This window comes from Gekko japonicus, unplaced genomic scaffold (genome assembly GCF_001447785.1).
Source record: "Gekko japonicus isolate JY-2015 unplaced genomic scaffold, Gekko_japonicus_V1.1 scaffold644, whole genome shotgun sequence".
NCBI classification, from domain to species: domain Eukaryota; kingdom Metazoa; phylum Chordata; class Lepidosauria; order Squamata; family Gekkonidae; genus Gekko; species Gekko japonicus.
The window spans coordinates 790,820-811,271 of NW_015160853.1; the positions used below are offsets into that span (position 1 = coordinate 790,820).

General features: G+C 45.1%; 1 protein-coding gene across 1 annotated transcript in view; it reads right to left on the minus strand.

Annotated features, from left to right (window-relative positions):
* Positions 1 to 1,454: 1,454 nt before the first annotated feature.
* CNOT6L (CCR4-NOT transcription complex subunit 6-like) overlaps positions 1,455 to 20,452 on the minus strand; it is a 74,170-nt gene continuing 55,172 nt past the window's right edge. The window contains exons 7-12 of the mRNA XM_015421256.1: positions 16,922 to 17,079; positions 15,300 to 15,454; positions 12,225 to 12,376; positions 11,470 to 11,697; positions 6,519 to 6,721; positions 1,455 to 3,964 (exon numbers count right to left, since the gene is read on the minus strand). Of these exons, the coding sequence (XP_015276742.1) occupies positions 3,752 to 3,964; positions 6,519 to 6,721; positions 11,470 to 11,697; positions 12,225 to 12,376; positions 15,300 to 15,454; positions 16,922 to 17,079 (1,109 nt within the window). The 3' untranslated portion in view covers positions 1,455 to 3,751. The remainder of the gene's footprint in view (positions 3,965 to 6,518; positions 6,722 to 11,469; positions 11,698 to 12,224; positions 12,377 to 15,299; positions 15,455 to 16,921; positions 17,080 to 20,452) is intronic.

Consider the following 20,452-nt stretch of genomic DNA (forward strand, 5'->3'; position numbering starts at 1 on the left):
CACTCCTCCACTTGCACCTGCTGGATGACCTTGGGCAAGCCGTAGTTCTGATAAGAGCTGTCCTTGAAAAAGAGCAGTTTCTGTCAGAGCTCTCTCAGCCCCACCTACCTCACAGTGTGTCTGTGGTGGGGAGGGGGAAGGGAAAGGAGTTTGTGAGCCGCTCTGAGACTCAGAGTGAAGGGCGGGATATAAATCCAATCTCTTCTTCTTCTTAACAGAAAAGTCATATTGAAAGCAGGTGTAAACCATCTCAACAGCATCCCTCCACCAGAACGCCCAATGTAACTACAACTAAAACAGAACCAAAACAACTTAAAACTGTTCACAATGTTTCCTAGTCTTTTTAATTCACTCCCCCCCCCCCAACAATATTACAAAAGATCGTAGTTTTTTTTTAAAATTTATTTAATAAACCGGCTCCTCTGCAGTTCATATACAATCACAGGCGAAAATTTTTTTTAAACTCCATTTTATACAAACATCTCAAAAAATATTTGGGAGTGAAGTATGGTAGGAAATATTGCTCACATTGCTAATTAACATGCACGTATGAAGAGGAGGAAAGTTGTTAGTGCATACCTCCAGAGCAGGAAAGAAAAAACGAATGCCTCTGAGTGAAGATACAGTAGATGACTGAGCTTCATCCACAGGGATTTCTTCGGTGCAAGTCCCAGTGAAAAGAACAGGGGCTGCTAACTCCTGCCCATTTTAATGGCGCTGGCACCGGAGAATGTCCCGGTGGATCGTGCCCTTACAAACAAACCGACAACAACAAAAGAAGGTTAATGTCCGCAAAATTAAGTTTTTCATGCTATTCTACTTTTCAGTACTATATTGTAATTATTTTTGTCAATTTTATGTTTCTGTACAGACACACATGGCCGTGTATGCAACACTTTCGAGGTATATAAAAAGAGATACCTGCACCAAGATTTTTTTTTGGGGGGGGGGGGGAGAAATGTCATCTTTAAAAGGTGAACATTTGACCGTGCTTTATAAGCTACTTACATCAAAGGTGGAACTACACATGTATTAGAAAGACGGGACTGCTGCTAAAAAGGGCAGCCCTGAGGTCAAGTTCTCCTGCTTTTCCGTCTAGAGTAAAATCCGTCTCAGGTCTTGATGGCATTATGTTGAGCGTTCACCGACCCCTGCCAGAGGCATCCCACGGTAAGGGGGTGGGGCTGGGGGGGGGAGAGAAAGCACCTCACAAAGGCATCATGACGGAAGACGAGCTCTACTCAGCGATGCAGGAATGGACAGGGAAACTTGACACGGGGCTGCCGGAATTAAGCGGCAGCCTTGTGGTCTTTGTATATTGTAGTCCCATCATGGATTTCCACACAAACGCAACCAGTTCCAGCAGAGGAAGACAAACCCTTCTCCAGCTACAGGCACTTTTGAAAGGGAATTGCAACCTCCGCTGAAGAAACTGTTGCAGTGTATCCCCCACCCCCCCACACCCAATAAAGAGGGAGTCTTTCTTACTATCGCCTGATTAAATTCCCTTGATCGTTTTACATATAGCTAGCAAGCCGGGGAAGAAAAAGAATGGCTTTACGGAACACATTTTTACACAACAAGACGATTGGTGCCGAAGTTATTTTAAAAGTAATTCAAACCGTTTCGCTTTTTCCTTTTTTTTAAAGGGTTATGAAATGAGACAAATATAGGCATCTTTAAAAAAATTTCATTCACATAATGGAAAAAAATTCTCTCGTTTATTAAAAATATCACCTTTTTTGAGACTAGAAACAGTAAAGTGCATGAAAAGTTTAAAATATAAGCTCAAGGTCTCTCAATATAGCAGCAAAGAAGCAGAATACAGGAAAAACTTAACAGACACAACCTTGGGTTACTGTGCCTTTTCTTTTGCTGTTTCGAGTGCAAAGCAAGGGGTTTGCCCCACCAAAGGCCTCCAAGCTCAGCAGCCCCGTCCCTCTGAGTGGGCGGTCAGGGACACTCCCCCCCCCAGTCCCACTGAAACGAACGGAGGTTGCTGATCTGCAGTCACAGCCTTCCCCACCCCCCACCAAAAAAAAGATGGCATTATGATTTTCTGCTCTCCCCCTCTCTCTCTCACGAGGCACAATGCTTTTGAAATGGCCACCTGCAGCACGGAAAATAAAGACCTCCAACTTAAAGAGAAAATTAATAGTTGGGAATGAACCAGCAGCTTAAAAAAATAATAATCAAAAACCAACCTCAATAGAAAACAGAAAACAAAAACGTTAAAAAAAGATCTTTAAAAGCATGAGATGGTTTATTTGGCGACTAGGGACTAGGGTCCGGAAAAAGAAATCTGAGGAATAGTTATGGCTACCGCTTACTCACTTGCACATGGTGGGGCGGGGGTGATGCACACAGAAAAAAGCCAGTTCTCAGGCATGGAGGGGGCCAGAAGCCAAGTGGCTTCCGGCGTCTGTCTCCTCCCCTCCGGGCTGAACAATTGCAAAAGGTGGGGGGGAGGGGGAGGAAAGGGGAGGCACTGTGATTTAAAAGTAAAAGAGGGGACCTGCAGATTGTGGACTCCCAACATGTGAGGATTCTGATTCTGGCCGCTGATTTTAAGTATGGTATTCCAGCACTCCCCCCTCCCCGTTGTTTACAATTTAAAAACTTTTCTCTCCTATCCTGCTATGCAGCTTCTTTCCTTTGGGGAGGGGGGGGGGTTCCCATCAGATTCAATTTCTTTTCCTGCTAGGCCTCTCAAAAACCAGTCCAATTCCTTAAAATAAAAATAATGCAAACATTTTCCAAAAGTTTTAATAAGTGATATTGCTACCGTGCTGTTTTTGGGGTGAGGTGGGGGGACCGGGCCAGACAAAGGACACCCCCCCCCCATCAGCTACAGCAACCTCTACTATGAACAAAGTGAATCGGCAACATACACAGTTCACGATATCGCAGGCTCATGGGTGCAGAAGCTCTCCTGCTTTGTACAAGTGCCAATTTATTTTGACGGGGGCCGTACAGGATGGCGCTTCCATAGAGCAGCAGAGACTGATAGATTGGCCCTAGATGAGAGCCACAGGCAAATTCTCTGTAGGGAGCGGCACATTTCCCCCTCTCCTACGGCAAAGTAACGTCTAGGTCTAATGTCCACCTTTGGCTTCCTAAATTAATCTAACATTTTGGTGGTGGGGAGACAGCACGCTCTATGGTCTTCATACATTATTAAGTGCTCCGATGACAGCATTTCCTATTATAAACCTTTCCCGGAAAGACCCATACATCAATTGTATCTAAACTATCTCTGGATGCATCTTTAAAAAAAAAGAAGAAGATCAAAAACAAAAAGGGCAGCTTGGGAGAGAAAGGGATAACTTGTCCAGGGGGGAAGGGGAAAAAAAGCATTAGCTGTGGATGTATATGTATCTGCAAATCTTCCCGGCTGATTTGTCCATTTATAAAGGCAGCTTTCCCAAGGAAACAAATAAAGCCTGCCAGTTTAAAATATATAGATATAGATATATATATATAGACAGAGGGAATCTCTTAAAAACAAAAAACCCGGAAAGGGAACAAACAACAACTTTGGTTCCAGCCCTAGTGCCAAATGGTACCAATATGCACCCCCAAAAATGTGCAAAAGTCGTATCATCAAAACACATAATGAAAAGGAGCTCGAAGCAGCAGCTTTTTTAAAATATTTGCCATACTTCACTCCTACATACTTTGATTTACAACTGTACAGGTCCATAAAACAGACAAACAGGTCCCGGCCCTCCAAAGGGGGGGCAGGGCTCCACTACCTCCTGGTAGGCAAGTGGATGCCGTTGACCGGAGGCAGGAAGGGAGGGTGGAGCTCAAGCTGTGTCAACAGTGAGAAGTGGTCGGAAGGGATGTGGGGGTGGGGGCACCCGCTGATGTTGTTGTCCACCAGCCACTGCGTATCCAGAGGGCCCAGGACGCCGAGCACGTTCATGTGATTATTGGAATAAAAAATGTAGTCAATCACACCCTAGAGAAAGGAAAGACAGGGATTGGGTTGTATTATTATTATTATTATTATTATTATTATTATTATTATTATTATTATTATTATTATTTTGGATTTGTATCCCGCCCTCCCCATAACGGGCTCAGGGCAGGTTCAAACAATATAAATATAGTACAACGATATCAATACGGCACCATTAAAACCATGTTAAAACATATAAAACAGTGATGGCGAACCTTTTAGAGACCGAGTGCCCAAACTGCGACCCAAAACCCACTTATTTATCGCAAAGTGCCAACACGGCAATTTAACCTGAATACTGAGGTGTTACTTTAGAAAAAATAACTCATACATTAACTTAAGATGATCCAAACAAAGTAAGGAAAGCAATCCCAAATGCTTTCATTTACTTAAAATCATTTGGCAGAGAATTCCACACTTTAATACGGTCTAGGCCTGGCTGGGGCGATGGCACGCGTGCCCACAGAGAGGGCTCTGAGTGCCACCTCTGGCACCCGTGCCATAGGTTCGCCACCACTGATGTAAAACATACAACTCTTATAAAAAGCCAATTGCCTCAGTGGCTGTTAGCGCTGGGAATAAATTTCTCAGAAATCTGTACAGTTTAGGATCTCAGATGCAGGCCATAAAAATAGGGGCCGACCCAAGCTGTAAATGGGGCCGACCCAAGGAGGAAGGGGGACGCCCGCTGCCTCAACCGAAAGCCCGGGGAAGAGCTCCGTCATGCAGGCCTTGCGGGATTGTAATAAATCCCGCAGGGCCCTGACCTCATAAAAGCAAAGTAGCAAGTCAGCCCCCTAAGAACCATAGAGATAGACAGTCCTGGAATTTGAAGGGGACTTACAAGCCATCTAGTCTAACCCATTGTGGGACATCTGAATCTAGAGCTTTCCCAACATGTGGTGGCAGCATCTAAACTGACGTCAACTGTGTTTTTCTTTGGCTCTTGGCCCAAAAAGGGATTTGTGCATTTATTTATTTATTTACATTTATAGTCCATGTCATGATTTCATGTTTTAGTGTGTGTGTTTCTTTAAATGTTTAGTTTGACTGTAGTAATGTAAGGAGAGTGATAGAGGGAGATGAGTGTTATGTGATGGGCTGATGACTGAGAGTGTGGGAAGAGGGGTGTCTCTGAGGGGATTCTGTGTTTTTGGAGAGACGAGTGTGGAGGGTTTTTGAGTTTATCCTGTATGGCAGAAGAAGCAGCCGCAGTCTATCCTGTGTGGCTAAGGCTGTCAGAGTTTAGCCTGTGTGGCTAAGGTTGTCAGAGTTTAGCCTGTGTGGCTAAGGCTGTCAGAGTTGAGCTTTGGTGTTTTGAGAGACAGTGTGTGACGCCAAGCTTTATCAGTTATATTTATAAATTCATTTCTTCAACAACAGCTCAAAAATACCCAGAAACCTATTTTGTTCTTTTATAAATAAATCATTATTTGTTTAAACTTATCCCAGCAGTCAGAACAGTCCTTCCTCAGGACCACATAGTCCTCTGAAGTGCCCAGACGCAGGGTCATTCAACCGTAATAGAGAGATCTGGAATTTTTAATTCCTGGTGGCAGCAGTAATCTACTAAATTTATGTGAACAGAGTGTGTTTTAAAGGAAAAACAGTCTCCCCAGTAAGGAGGACGTCACAGCCCACCTTTCTCACAAGGACTCAAGGTGGATTACAACACACCGAGTCAATAAAAAGCGGGACATTCAGTAAACTAATAAGATTAGGATTGTAGATGTCTGGAACTAACCAGAAATCTAACAGACTGAAATGAAGCAAACCATAAGAATTCACATGACACATTAAACACTGCAAAAATTACACAGTGGGATCTCTCTTACAATACACTGTACAAAGTTGTATATGCATTCCATGTGTTAGAGAGACATGTGATCAATCACTGGTTTCTATATGTTCAATTGGAGCGTACCATTTTTCCCCACCTCTTCTGAGGGCTAAAGGTGTAACTGACACCAGCTCCACCCAATAAACCACCTCATCTATTCTACCCTCCGGAGAATCTTTCACAGGCAATAGGCCTTAAGAACAGGACCTGAAAAATCTGTCTGAAGACCCCCCCCCCCCCGAGAGGGAAAGCTGCACCCTTCCACAGTAATTGGTTGTCAAACTGCTCTTATGAAGTTTCTCCTAAAGTTTAGCCAAAATCTACCCTCCTGTAACTTGTACATTAGATCTCGTCTTGCCCTCTGGGGGAGCAGAAAACGTCATTGCCCTTTTCCATGTCACAGCCCTTCAAGTATCTGAAGAGCATAATCCATCTATTTTGTCCACTTTTAAAGAGAAACACTGCATTTGTACCTCTTGTAGAAATACAGCAGGAAGCAGAGGGTCCAGTGGTCCCATCTACACTTGCAGAAACTCACAAAAGGGGACGTTTTTATGGTTTGTTTATGCCTTAGAGAGGGGTTTTTTTTTTTTTTTTGCTCTTTTTCCCAGTTCTGTAATCCTACTGCATTGTTTATTAGAGGTCTATCGAGTCTAGAATTTTATCTCAGCTAAACTGGCGGACTGGGACTGCCTCCACCAAACTGATACTTACTTTGAAATCAAAGGTGTAATTTGTATAAGGCATCAAGTTGTTTTCATAGGCGCTCTTGAGCTGGAAACCGTGCGTGATCCTCCCTTCCGGAGCCCCGTTCTTCCCGTTACCGCTGAAGTTCATGAGACATTCGTTGTATCGCAACTCCTTGAAGTCTTTGTGGTTGTCAGCTACTATTCCGTTGCTTAGGTATTCCACAACGCCTGTTGTTTTTTTAAGAACAAGAAGATGGTCAGTGTACAGCATATGCAGAAGATGGTCCTCTGTTTAATCCCCGGCATTTCCGGGTAAAGAATCTCAGGGGACAGGGACTGGGAAAGACCTTGGCTTGGGACCCTGCAGAACTGTTCAAAAGCAGGAAATACTGAGAGCTGGACAGACCAGTGGTCTGACTATAAGGCAGCTCCATTTGCTTAGTGCAAGCCAGTCTGAATTGTGTGCACATTTAGGTGAAGAGGAAGGTAAACGTTTTCTCAAAACTTAGGTCCACACAGGAACAAATCCGACACAGCAATTAATAACGACAATTTGATTATAGTTTAATGCTAATATAATTGGATAGACTCACATTAGTAATGAGTGATGTATATCCAGACGGAACCTTTTATGTTTGCTTGTTTGGTTGTTTGGGTTATTGCTTGCTTGAACTCAATAAAAATGGAAATTTTCTTTAACACTAGTTACGTAATCATTTGCCTAATAGTTATTGCCACTGGGCCCATCACTGAAGGTATTTAAGTCCTGTTGGCTGAGCTTGCACCCCCCTGTGATTATTTGCTTAATGGCCGGATACACCATGTAATTTATCACTCTCCTAGTTACATGCAGAAATTCCCCTGGACAAGCAACTCCTTGGCATACGATACTGGCGCTGCAGGGGGCACGTGCTTGCCCTATGCCACTTCTCCCTCACCACCACCACCACGCTTTCTCGCTCTGTTTAGGGCACAGAGCCAGAGTCCAGGCACTCGTTCGGGCAAAACCACAGCCTCAGGCACGTGAGACAACGCCTTTTCCACGTAGGTCATCAAAACTTCTGGGCATGCTTAGGACTAAGCTGTAAGGCTGCAACCCAACACACGCGAAACGTATTTCAAAACAGCCTCACACTATTCTCTTACTACACTGTCGTGGCCATAATTCGTCTGAATTTGCTTGGTGAACTGTGTTCTCCACCTATACATCAATCATTTTCTATCACAGGCTGCGCTTTATCCTTAGATACAGGAAAGCCATTCAGAATGACTGAGGGGGGGAATCCCCCTTCAAATGGGCAGATGAAGATTGGTTTCTCTCAAAGAAACAGCCGTACTATTTTAAAATGGCAAGATTAGAGTCCAATAGCACCCCGAAGAGCAGCAAGATTTCCAGAGTGTGAGTTTTTGAGAGTCAAAACTCCCTTGTAACCTGATGAAGGGAGCTTTTACTCTCAAAAACTTACACCCTGGAAATCTTGGTCTTTAAAGTGCTCCTGGTCTCAAATCATGCTCTTCTGCTGCAGATCGACAGGGCTACTAGTGTTCCCTCTAAGCTGAGCTAGTGTGAGCTAGCTCACAGTTTTTTAGCCTCTGGCGAACCCATTTTTGTCTTGGCTCAGGAAGGACGGCTCCAAAACGAACTGATTTATGCAGTAGCCAAATGGCTCGCTCACAACTTTTAATGCCAGTAGCTCACAAAGTTGAATTCTTGCCCACAAGACTCCACAGCTTAGAGCAGGGGTGGCCAAACTGTGGCCCGGGAGCCGTGTGCGGCTCTTTCACACATATTGTGCAGCTCCCGGCAGGGCGGCTGGGGAAGCTAAATATCATTAGCAAACAAATATCGTTGGACAAACAAATATCATCAATATCTGCTTTTACTGCTTTTGTTGTTATTTTTGGCCGTCTCATTTAATGTTAATAAAAAGCAAATTTGTATATTTCCCAGTATGTGTAATATCTGTTCATGTCTTGCAGCTCTCAAACATCTGACGTTTATTTTATGTGGCTCTTACGTTAAGCAAGTTTGGCCACCCCTGGCTTAGAGGGAGCATTGATGGCTACCTACCTGAAACTATTTTTAGTGTGTCCCTTTTAAAAACAAAAAGGAGGAGGAGGAGGAGGAGGAGGAGGAGATTGGATTTATACCCCGCCCTTCACTACCCAAAGGTGTCTCAGAGTGGCTTACAGACTCCTTTCCCTTCCCCTCCCCACAACAGACACCCTGTGAGGTAGGCGGGGCTGAGAGAGCTCTTGACAGAAACTGCTCTTTTTCAAGAACAGCTCTGACAGAACTACGGCTTGCCCAAGGTCATCCAGCAGCTGCAAGTGGAGGAGTGGGGAATCAAACCCGGTTTTCCCAGATTACAGTTTGCGCACTTAACCACTACACTCCTTTACTGCATGGTAAGAAGTGTGCCTGCACACGAGAGCTGATACCCAGAACTAAACTTTGCGGGTCTCAAACTTTGCTCTGCTGCTTCAGACCAACACGGCTGCTCACCTGAATGCATCCTCAGCAGTCATTCACTAAGAATGTCTTTAACATCAAAGGACAAGAAAGTGCATATCAAAATGCCAATTACGTACAATCCCTCCCTGCTTTTTAAACAATCACCAATATATTTTTTTAAAAGCATACTCAGTATCTCCTTTTTATTCTGTTTGTGAAACCCTGGCCTTTTCCTAAATTTTCCACCTAGATTGTCTTTCTTTTTAAGATGAGTTAATTTAAATGGAAATCCCCCAGCCGTTAAGCAATAGCTTCACACTGAAGAACAAATAAACACAGATATTCAGTTTGCAGCTCCTTGCATCACCATCCATCCACTGAAAAAGTGCACTGGCCCCTCCCCCACAGGCATGCATGTATGGGGGGGGGGGACAAAGAAACAGGTTGAAAACTTCATCTCAGCCTTTTTCAGTGGACAGATGGTGATGCAAGGAGCTGCAAACTGAATCTATCCTCCCTGCATTTGTGTCACTGGTGACAGATGTATTCCCATCCAACATGCAGTTTCAGTCCCGTTCTCTGGCCTGCAGGAAAGCGACTTGGTGGTCCCTATAAATGGACACGGCATGACTGCCTTACTCTACTTCCGCTGTCTCATGACTGGGGGGTCTGTTATGACCATTTTCTTTACTGCCTCCCCACACACTCGAAACTGACTTGGCCTTGCCAATTCAAGGAGCGCTGCGGCCCTGGGGAGTCCTGAGGAGGCCCGTTGCTGCCTCCTGGGGCCCGCACCAGAGCGCTGCAACCCCGGGGAGGCCCGTCGTCGTGTTTCCGGGGCTCACGCTGGAGCGCTGCGGCCCCAGGGAGGACAGAGGAGGCTGTAGCTGTGTTCCCGGGGCCCGCGCTGGAGCGCTGCGGCCCCGGGGGAAGGCCAGAAGAGGCCCCCCGCCACCTCCCGGGTGAGGGATCCCGGGGGGTGGCGGAGGCTTGATTGGGGGAGTGGGGGGGATGGGAGAGCCTCTCCCCATCTCTTTGCCCTCTTTCTTTCCCGCCTTCCCTTCCCCTTTCCTTTTCTTTCCCTCCTTTTCTTTCTCTTCCTTCCTTCCTCTCTTCTTTCCTTCCTTTGTTCCTTCTCTCTACTCTCTCTCTCTCTTTCCTCCTTCTGCGGCCCAATTCTAAAGTTTAAACCCCTTCTCTCTTTGCTCCCCCCACCCCTGGCTAGGGAAGGGGAGGCTTTTGAAGATGCCTCCCCCCCTTTTGCTTCCCCTTCTGACACCACTTCCGGTGATGTCAGGGGGTGTTGCTTATACTAATTAGCCATTATGCTAATAGCATAGTAGCTCATTAGCATACCGTATGCTAATGAGCTCCTGCAGCTCTTTTTCTACGAAATGACCCCTGATAGTGGCTTTTTACATGTGGCCACTGAAGTATTTGGAAGTGATTTTGACCCAAGACACTTCTTCAGTGACTAGTCCTGACAGTAAAGTTTACCTCAGCAGACCAAAACTGCTAAAATAATTCATCTTAATTTCTCCAAGCGCTTTGTTAATTCCTCTTTTTTCCCCCCATCGTTACATCTGACTTATGGCAACCACTAGTGAGGTTTTTAAGGCAAGAGATGTTCAGAAGTGATTTGCCATTGCCTGCCTCCGCATTATGGCCCTGGCATTCCTTAGAGGACTCCCATCCAAACACTAGCCAGGGCTGACCATGCTTAGCTTCCAAGATTTGATAAGACTGGGCAGTAGCCTGGGCTACTCAGGTCAAGGCATAGTTAATTCCTTCACAGACCTCCGGCAATATAATCTTATTCTCAAGACCAGCACTACAAGTCTGTGATCCTCTCTGCACTTCTGGAGTCCTGTTCAGAACAGTGTTATCATTCAATTCTGCCCAAAACCTGTGCCAAAGGAGCCCATTTTACTGTCTACAAGGAATTCTAATCACCCAGCAAGAAATTCTCCTTTCAGACTTCCAAAGTAAGCAGGAGGAACAGAGTTGTCACACATTCATTAACAGCTGCTCCCTCCTCTATGGAAACAGCTACCACGGGTTATAATGCACTCTTATCGCTTCTAACCTCTCTCCTGACAAATTTAATATAATAATTAAATGCCGTCAAATTGGAACCAGCAGGTGGCTGAACCCCATATGGAGTTTTCAGGGCAGGAGATGTTCAGACGTGGTTCGCCGTTGCCTGCCTCCACAAAGCAACCCTGGTCTTCCTTAGTGGCCTTCCATCTCAGTGCTAACCAGGGTTGACCTTGCTTAGCTTCCAAGCCCTGACTAGATCAAGCTAGTCAAGGCTATCCAATCAAATTTGCATCACCAAAATTATTAAACATTTTAAAAAGTCATGCACTATCTTGAGCTTTCCATTGCGGTACAGACCACGTAAGAAAAGAACATTTCCCACTATCTCAAACCTTGGTGGAGACCACATCCAAGCGTATTTATTTCTAACTAATAAAACCAGCACATCAAATTTAAAGGCAAAGCAGCCATTTCTAAATACCTGAATCAGGCAGTGAGTTCAGATCCGCACACAGCACCAGAGGGATGGAGTTCAAATCTGCTGTTGGGCTTCCAGGCCTGCCGGAGGCTTTCTCAAGGATACTTTTCAATTCAGAGACAAACATCATGGTCTGGACAAGTTTCACATCTGAATATTCAGGGTCCCAATGCATATGGGCATTTGCTATAATAAGCAGCTGGTTGTCCACTGTATGAAGCGGCTTCATACCTGAAAGGCAAGGTGGCAGCTGTTGAAACCCCCACGTTCACTCGGCTCCCCGCCAGACGCGGAAGCCATCCGAAAGACAAACACAAATCAACCCTTCCTGGATAGGCCATGCTGGCTGTCATGGCCTGGCGGCATGGTCTGAATGGACCAGCACCTTCATGAGCTCTGGAACCATACACCCCTACATTTGTAACGACGCCAGTGCCCATAATGAGATACCATAATGAGATATGGCATGCAAAAAGTCCCAGGTTCAATCCCCGGCATCTCCGGGTAAAAAAGGGCCAGGCAGTAGGTGATGTGAATGACTGAGACCCTGGGGAGCCGCTGCCAGTCATCTCCAGGTTAAAAAAGGGCCAGGCAGTAGGTGATGTGAATGACTGAGACCCTGGGGAGCCGCTGCCAGTCTTAGACAATACTGACTTTGATGGACCAAGAGTGTGACTCAGCAAAAGACGCTTTACGTGTTCATGTGCTTCCTGAACACCAAGCATTTTCTATCCATTTAGATCTTGAACAACACCTACCGACTCCAAACAGTTCTTTGTGCACCTCTAACACTACAGCGACTCCGATGTTGTCCTTCGTCATTACTCTGTTCAACATAGCTTCTGAGCCTTCCGAGTTCGCCATTGCCACTTGGTTGAACTCAACCGTGTGCTTCTGCACCACCGTGAACCTGAAACACAGAAACCAGAGTCAACGGCCATTCAAGGCATCCTCCCATTAACGTCCCCTTTCCCTTTAACAAACTGTCCCGAGCCTACTGACACACTTTCCTGCACAGAAAGTTACCATGTGAGTTGTGTGGAAAAGAGGAAGAGCATGACCACACCCCAGAACAGTTGAGCTATCATCAACTCATCAACATCCCAAAACTGCCTGGTTCTCCCGGGCCCTAAAGAAGCCAGGTTGGCCGCAACGAGGGCCAGGGCCTTTTCTGTGGCGGCCCCTTACTGGTGGAACAAGCTGCCGGATGACATCAGGGCCCTGCGGACCTTTTACAGTTCCGCAGGGCCTGTAAAACGGAGCACTTCTACCAGGCTTTCGACATCAACATCAGTACTAACTCGACGAATAACAGCCTGGCAGGAGCCCGGACTGTGGTGGTAGGTGACCGTTCCAAATATTGAGAGAATGCCGCCACCTTTTATTAACATCTATGTTCTGAGAATTTGCGATTTTTATATGCTGCGATTGTGATTCTAATTTAATTGGGTTTTAACATACTCCAGTGTTTTACTATATCTATCTATCTATCTATCTATCTATCTATCTATCTATCTATCTATCTATCTTGTGAGCCGCCCTGAGCCCGCCATGGCGGGGAGGGCAGGATACAAATTTAATAAATAAACTCCCATTTTGGCATCCCTGCAAAGAAAGAGGTGCTATTGTTAAGTCTTAACGCAAGAGTTCCCTCGCTATGAGCACCACAGTGGCCATTCCTCACAGGCTTTCTGCTGATCTTTCGATTGCTTATTTATTTGTGTTATCCTGCTTTTCCAAAGCTCAGAGCAGCTCAGGCGGTACATGTTAAATTGCTCCAATATAACACACCAATAATCCTTCCCGAATTCTAACTCTCTGCTTTTATAAACCTCTCTCTCCAAACATGACCCTGCCAAATATGTCACTTTGCTTTTTCAGAGTTCTCCAAGAAGCCATGTCTTGCAAACTTTCTGAAAAGTTTTATGGGCTGGTAACTGCTGGATTTCCTCTAGTGTTCCGTTCCACGACTGGAGAAATGTTACTCCCATGGAGACTGACTGTACTTCTCACTGAGAGAGACCCGTGTTTACTGATGACAGTTTTGACTGCTTGCTAATTTTATCCTGCCACTAGCTGTGCTGGTGGGTTTTTAAAAAAGGATTACTAAATGCTTATTATTTCTTTTTGTTTGCGATTGTGTTTTACCAGTCTTTGGTCATCAAGCAAATACATGTCATCAAATAAATAAAGAGTTCAAATACACAGTTAAGTGCCTGTGGTTACCTGTGGTAAACAAGAATTGCATCCAGGCAGAGCAAGTTTTGAGACATGGAAAAGAGTCAGTTGGGGGTTTGGCCCTGTACCAAGAAGGACCAGTAGCATGTTCTGTCAATTAGGTTGCATGGTGGATACGAGTAACCAAATAAGCACAGGGGGGAAACAGATGTGCGAGAATACTGAATCCAGCAATGTAAGCCTTCCATGTAATAACATAAAGCTATTTCAGGACAAACAAGACATTCAAGCTACATGTATCATCCGCAATTCCTTCAAGGCTATGTCTCACCTTTGGTGAGTTCTCCCATTCCCAACTGTCAGTGCAGACAAAAGTTTAAAATCACTTATGTTTACAGAAAGGGAAGACAAAAGTGACTAGCAATATAATGCCAATAATATAAAAATACAGCTTTTTCTGTGAGTGCTGGGAGTTTTTTTCATATTGTATACATACCCACACATGTGTGTGCATGTATGTGTACTTGGGCTGCCAACACCCATGAGGTAACTAGAGATCTCTTGGGATTACAACTGATCTCCAGGTGACAGATATCAGTTCCCCTGAAGAAAATGGCCACTGTGGAAGAGGAGGAGATTGGATTTATACCCCGCCCTTCACTCAGAGTCTCAGAGTGGCTGACAGACTCCTTTCCCTTCCCCTCCCCGCAACAGACACCCTGTGAGGTAGGTGTCAGCCCCCAGAGAAACCACTCTTTACTCAATATTCCTTGAGCAAGGTTTATTAGTAAGATTTGGACTTCTGTTAAGGTCAACGCCTTTGTTAGGACTAATGAGCATAAGCAAGGGATCGCTAATTGGGGAAGGGGGCCCACCTCCCAAGCATACGTCACACTCACCCACATGCGTTACTATAGGTCATGAAAGAATATGCGACCCTGCTAGCTTAGTCTAAAGTCTTATCTCTCCCAAGGACACAACGCCAGTTGTACCTGGGAACAGTCTGGGGCTGCTTCGGGAGAATTACGAGCTGTGCCTCCTCACACCTCCACACGCTCATTCTCACACTCTTCCCCCCCCCCCAGGAAAGTCAGAGAGGACCGATAAGGGCAGGGAGCAAAGCCAGATGTGCAAAGCGGGCAGAGTTACAAAAGCAGAGGCGAGCGTTAATATCCTGGGTGCCAGGAGGGCGGGGGATCCGGGGTACACAGCCGAGTAACATCATCAATATAGGTCCGAGTCTGACAGTAGGTGGGGCTGAGAGAGCTCTTTCCAAAACTATGGCTTGCCCAAGGTCACCCAGCAGCTGCATGTGGAAAAGCGGGGAATCAAACCCAATTCTCCCAAATTAGAGTCTGCGCACTTAACCACTACACCAAACTGGCTCTCTAGGTGGACTCTATGGCATTACACCCCACTGAAGTCCCTTCCCAAACTCCACCCTTCTCAGGCTCCACCACCAAAATCCGCAGGTATTTCCCAACTTGGAGCTGCCAACCATAATGTGTGTGCATGTGTGTATCTATCTACCATGTCTGTCTGTCCGTCCATCCAAACATACCCATTTCACACCCTCTTCACATCAATGCAAAAACAGATGCCGATTTATGAGGTTTCATGCTTCAAATCTGGGCAATTCAGCAGCACCCCCTTACTTTTCTGTTTTGAAGAATACTGCACAACCGTCCACATGCTTCCGCTCCTGCTCGGACATGATTTTGGCACGTGACTTTGGAGAGAAAAATCCATCGTATCCACGCTCTTTTAATGCTGGCAGAAAGAGGGTGAAGTATTGCTCAGTTTCTACTTCCTAGAAATAAACACAACATGGCGTTGGAGGGAACCGTACTGAGAAGGCGAGACCGTCTTTTGCCTCTCCCCATTTCTGGGAGGAGGCATGGCGCAGGCTTCTCCCGCATGGCCTAGGCCTTCTCGTGTTTCTCACGGGCTCCCGTGTCACAGAACAATTTAATAAAGGGGCCAATATAAAGCCCTCGCCAAAACGTTTTAAACCTGCTTCCGGGATGAGAGATCAACTCTTTCTTGCAAGTGCCACATTGATACCATAGGAGCTCAAGTACATCCTTCCCTGCTTGGTAGATATCCTGGTCAATCAGATCCGGTCTATGCTTGAATGCTACTTATAGATGAAAAACCACTGGCGTCAGCACATACTGTGAAGTTTTGTGTGGCAGCTTGTAGAATCTGCCACACACTGATAGCTTAAGTTTTTACATATACATATTATAGAATTTTAATAATTTTACTGATCTAATTTTATTTGATTTGTACTTCCCTGGAATTATAAGATAATTTATGCGTGGGAGTTAATTTTAATTATTCCTCTTACCCGTTGTGGTGGTTAGGAATTCTGCTGAGATTTGTCCTGGTCTATGACTGTACTAATAAAGACTTATGAAGACAGGTGCTGGCCGTGCTCTGTGGGAGAAGTGGAATCAATGTTCCACATGTCTTTTCGCTGTCCTTTTCATCAGGTTTATAGGGATAAGCTTATTGCCCCCCTCCTGGATAGACCAGCACTTGATGCAGATAGTGCTGATCTAGAGAGACTTCTGATAGAGGCAAATCAGCAGATCTCCAGACAAATAGCAACTGCTGGCAACTGGTAAAATTTCACAATAAGAAGCAGATCAAGCAGAATCCTCATTTGCCTTTTGTATGACTCATAAGTAGTTTAGTTTTGAACATCTTATAATTATTTTGATATAATGGACTGTTAAACTTTTCTCCTTTTAACTTTTTTATGATTTTAAGGTGATATGTTTATTTTTAGAGCTGAAGGCTAATTTGCTTGTATTTAACGAACATGTATTATTTTGATAAATGGTGTTTGACCGCAAATAAACATCATTCATTCAAAGACACTGACTTGGAATAAAGACTTTGAGAGCACAACTCTTTTTTGCAAGTGTGGTATTCATACCATAGGAGCTCAAGTACATCTTCTACTAATTTCACATCATGCCATGCTTGAAAACAGAAGGGTGCCCATGTGGCTCACTAGGTAGCATATCAGCCTAGGATCTGAAGACACTGTATAACTAGGAGCCTCACTAGGTGATTTCAGGCAAGTCTCTCTCTCTTTTTCAGCCTAACCTACCTCACAGGGTTGCTGTGAGGGCAAAATGGCAGAGGAAAAGACCACCCTCAGCTCCTTGGAGGAAGGGGTAGAGATAAGGCTGCAAGAGATAGACAGGAAGGATTATTCCCAGTGTTCCTCAAGGGAAACGAGAGCGCGACATTTTGATGCCATTACCTGAAGGCTAATGATATCTGCATCCCAGTTAACAATTTCTTCCATGATTCCCTTTTTCCTGTACTCCCAGTTTAACGCCCAGGACGGGCAGTAGCCATAGAGCTGTCGGGTGGCATATTTATCACACAACACGTTGTAACACATGACGGTAAACGAAGCTGGAAGGAAAAAGACAGCAAGCATCTAGTGACTGGTGAAGGCAAAGAGACTGTACGCTTTTCAACAGTAGCATCCCTGCCCACCTCTTTCAAAATGCTGCACTAAGGAGCTCTCTCGGTGTAAACTATAAAAAAACAATTAACAAATTGCACTGCTATTTAAAAAAAAAAAATCCTCCAGAAAATCCAGTAACTCAAATTCACTTCAGTTACCATATTTCTTCTGCATGTCCAAGACAGCCACTTGTTTGCAGAAGAGGCTGATAATTAACCTCTGTTTCATTAGCTGGTTAACTGCTTTGTAAAAGCAACAGGGATGTAGCTTTATTTGTCTGAGAAAAACTGCAGATAGCCCCCTCCATTGTTCTTTGGATGTATTATAATGCCTTATACTTCACTGTTCCGTAATCGTATAATCTAATTTCATCGCTTTACTTTATCGTATGTATCATAACAATCTTTATTACACTGCTTTATAATCTGCCTTGACTCTCAACAAGAAAGGTGGGTGATAAAGTTAAATACAAACAAATTAAAAAACCCAGACCTTAACACCACAGTATTGAGTATCCCTCCCCACCAATTACAAGTAAGTCTCTCTGGGATCTAGTGCAGGGATGTCAAACTCATTTGTTATGAGGGCTGGATCTGACATGAATGAGACCTCATTGGGCCAGGCCAGGTGTGTCATAAAAGGTAATGCCAGGTAGTGGAGATATAAACTTTATAACGGACAGAAACACAAAGATTTTTTTTTAACTTAAAATAAAAACATGCCTAAAACATTAGCTCTGTAAGCTGCAAACCTACTTTTGATTTATTGACATTCACCACAGAAATCTCATGCTCAGAGTTCTGAGTCTAGGACCCAGGTTAAAACATGAAATGGCTGAGTGATTAAGAGAGACTGGCGAAGCAAGCCATGATGCAGCAGCAGAAGCAGAACTGGAAGCAGGAGATGGCTAGTTCTGCTGCGGGCCTGATAGAAGCCCTCCAGGGGACTGATCCGGCCCACAGGCCACATGTTTGACACCTCAGATCTAGGGAATAGAATAACTGCAAAAAGGAGATATTTTTGAACAGATATTGCCTTGAAAAACAACCACTGGTACAGACACTGATTCATACCACGTCATCAACCTTCCGGTTAAGATACCTGAAAGTATGGCTTTGTAGAAAAAGCCCAGCAGGAACTCATTTGCATAATAGGCCACACCCAACAGCAGAAACCCATTAGCATATTGGGCCACACCCCGACAGCACAGCTTGTTAGCATATTAGGCCACACCCCCATGCCTTCCCTTGAAGGGAAGGGAAGGCAGCTTAAACTGTCTTCCCTTGGCTTGCCTGAGTGCCCCACAGCTGCAGGGCGCCCAGGCTAGCTGGCCCTTGGACAGGCCAGGGAAGGCACGGGGAGGCATTTAAATGCCTCCTCAATCCTTCCAGGGCCACCCCCCAGCCCGCCCGCCTCGAAGTTGCCGGGGGGGGGTCACTCTCCAGGCCTTCCCTCTGTAGCCACGCACGCTGAGGTTTTGGCTGTAGTGGGCGTGGCCAACTCTGAAGCCGGCCGGAACTCTGTTCCTGTGCGTTCCTGCCCAAAAATAGCCCTGGCTTTTTGTTGCTCACTTTGTTATCAAAAAAACCCAAGCCTTTCAGGGCCCAACTGCAGATCTCAAGGGAGCTTCCTGCTCTCTTTCCTCACACCACCAGGAGAACAACAGTGTTGGGGGAAACATTCATGATGGAGAACCCACCCAGAGTTGTTAAGGCACGGAAGGGAGGGGCAGAGGAGATGACAACTGTGGTTAGAGATAGGAGACCTTCAACTTATGGTTCCATGATGGAAGGCAGGCAGAATATATAAGTACATAAATTAATTTAAATGGAACCAACACTGCTTGTCCTGTGCAGTCTTCAGATGAGGACATGAATCACCAAACCCTGACTGCTTTTCTGGCAAGCAATTTATTTTCAAGCAATACCACCTTTTGTTAAGAAAAAGAATGACCATCTCACCTAACCGTCTAAGAAGAGCTAGATTCGAGTCCAGTAACATCTTACAGACCAACGAGACTTTATTTTGTTTTATAAAAATAAAAAAAACTTGGCCTCCCCTGCTGAAATTGAAGCCGATCGTCTCAACGCGGCCCAGACCCATAAGAACTTACAGACCCAATGGCACTAGCTTGAAATAATGTATATAATGAAATAGTGCAACCTGTTCTGTGTTTTCTCTTTTTAAATCTATGCTACTTTACATTGTTTTAATTATTCTCTAAATTCGATTTGTGTGTTTTAGATTCCTACCGTGATCCGCCCTGAGCCCGCTTGCGGGGAGGGTGGAATATAAATTGAATAAACTAAATAAATAAGCTTTCGAGAGCCATAGTTCCCTTAGTCAGAAATGTATCTGATGAAGGGAGCTGTCACTCTTGAAAGTTTATACCAGGGGTGGCCAAACTTGCTTAACGTAAGAGCCACACAGAATAAACGTCAGATGTTCGAGAGCCGCAAGACATGAACAAATATCACACACATTTTTATTTTTAAAATATGCCTATTTGCTTGTTATTAACATTAAATGAGACTGCTAAAAAACAAAAGGGGTTAAAAACAGATATTGATAATGGTATTTATTTATTCAATGGTATTTGTAGGGGGGAGGGCTTTGAGAACGCATGTAAAGTTAAAAGCTGGTTTCTTTTTCTGCTCCCCTCCCCACCTCAAGCCTACCCAGGGAGGGGAACACTGGCCGGGGAAGGGAAGATCGATTGTTGCTTCCCCAACTGCCCTACCGGGAGCTGCACAATATATGTGAAAGAGCCGCATGTGGTTCCCGAGACACAGTTTGGCCACCCCTGGTTTATCCCCCGAAAATCTTGTTGGTCTCTAAGGTGCTAGTAAAGGTAAAGGTTCCCTTGCTCGAAAGCCAGTGGAGTCCGACTCTAGGGTTGCGGTGCTCATCTCCGTTTCAAAGCCGAAGAGCCAGCGCTGTCCGAAGACGTCTCCGTGGTCATGTGGCCGGTATGACTAAACACCAAGGCGCACGGAACGCTGTTACCTTCCCACCGAAGTGGTACCTATTTATCTACTTGCAATTTCTTGCTTTCGAACTGCTAGGTTGGCAGGTGCTACTAAGGTGCTACTGGACTCCTCTCCAGCTCTTCTACTGCAGACTAATACGGCTACCCCCTCCTGAAACTATCTTCCGGCTTAGAAGGTTCTTAAGGGCTGCGGTCACACACACAAAATAATCCACTTTCAATGCACTTTCCATCTGGATTTTGCCAGATCACACAGTAAAAATCCAGTTGGAAAGTGCATTGAAAGTGCATTGAAAGTGGATTATTTTGTGTGTGTGACCGCAGCCAAG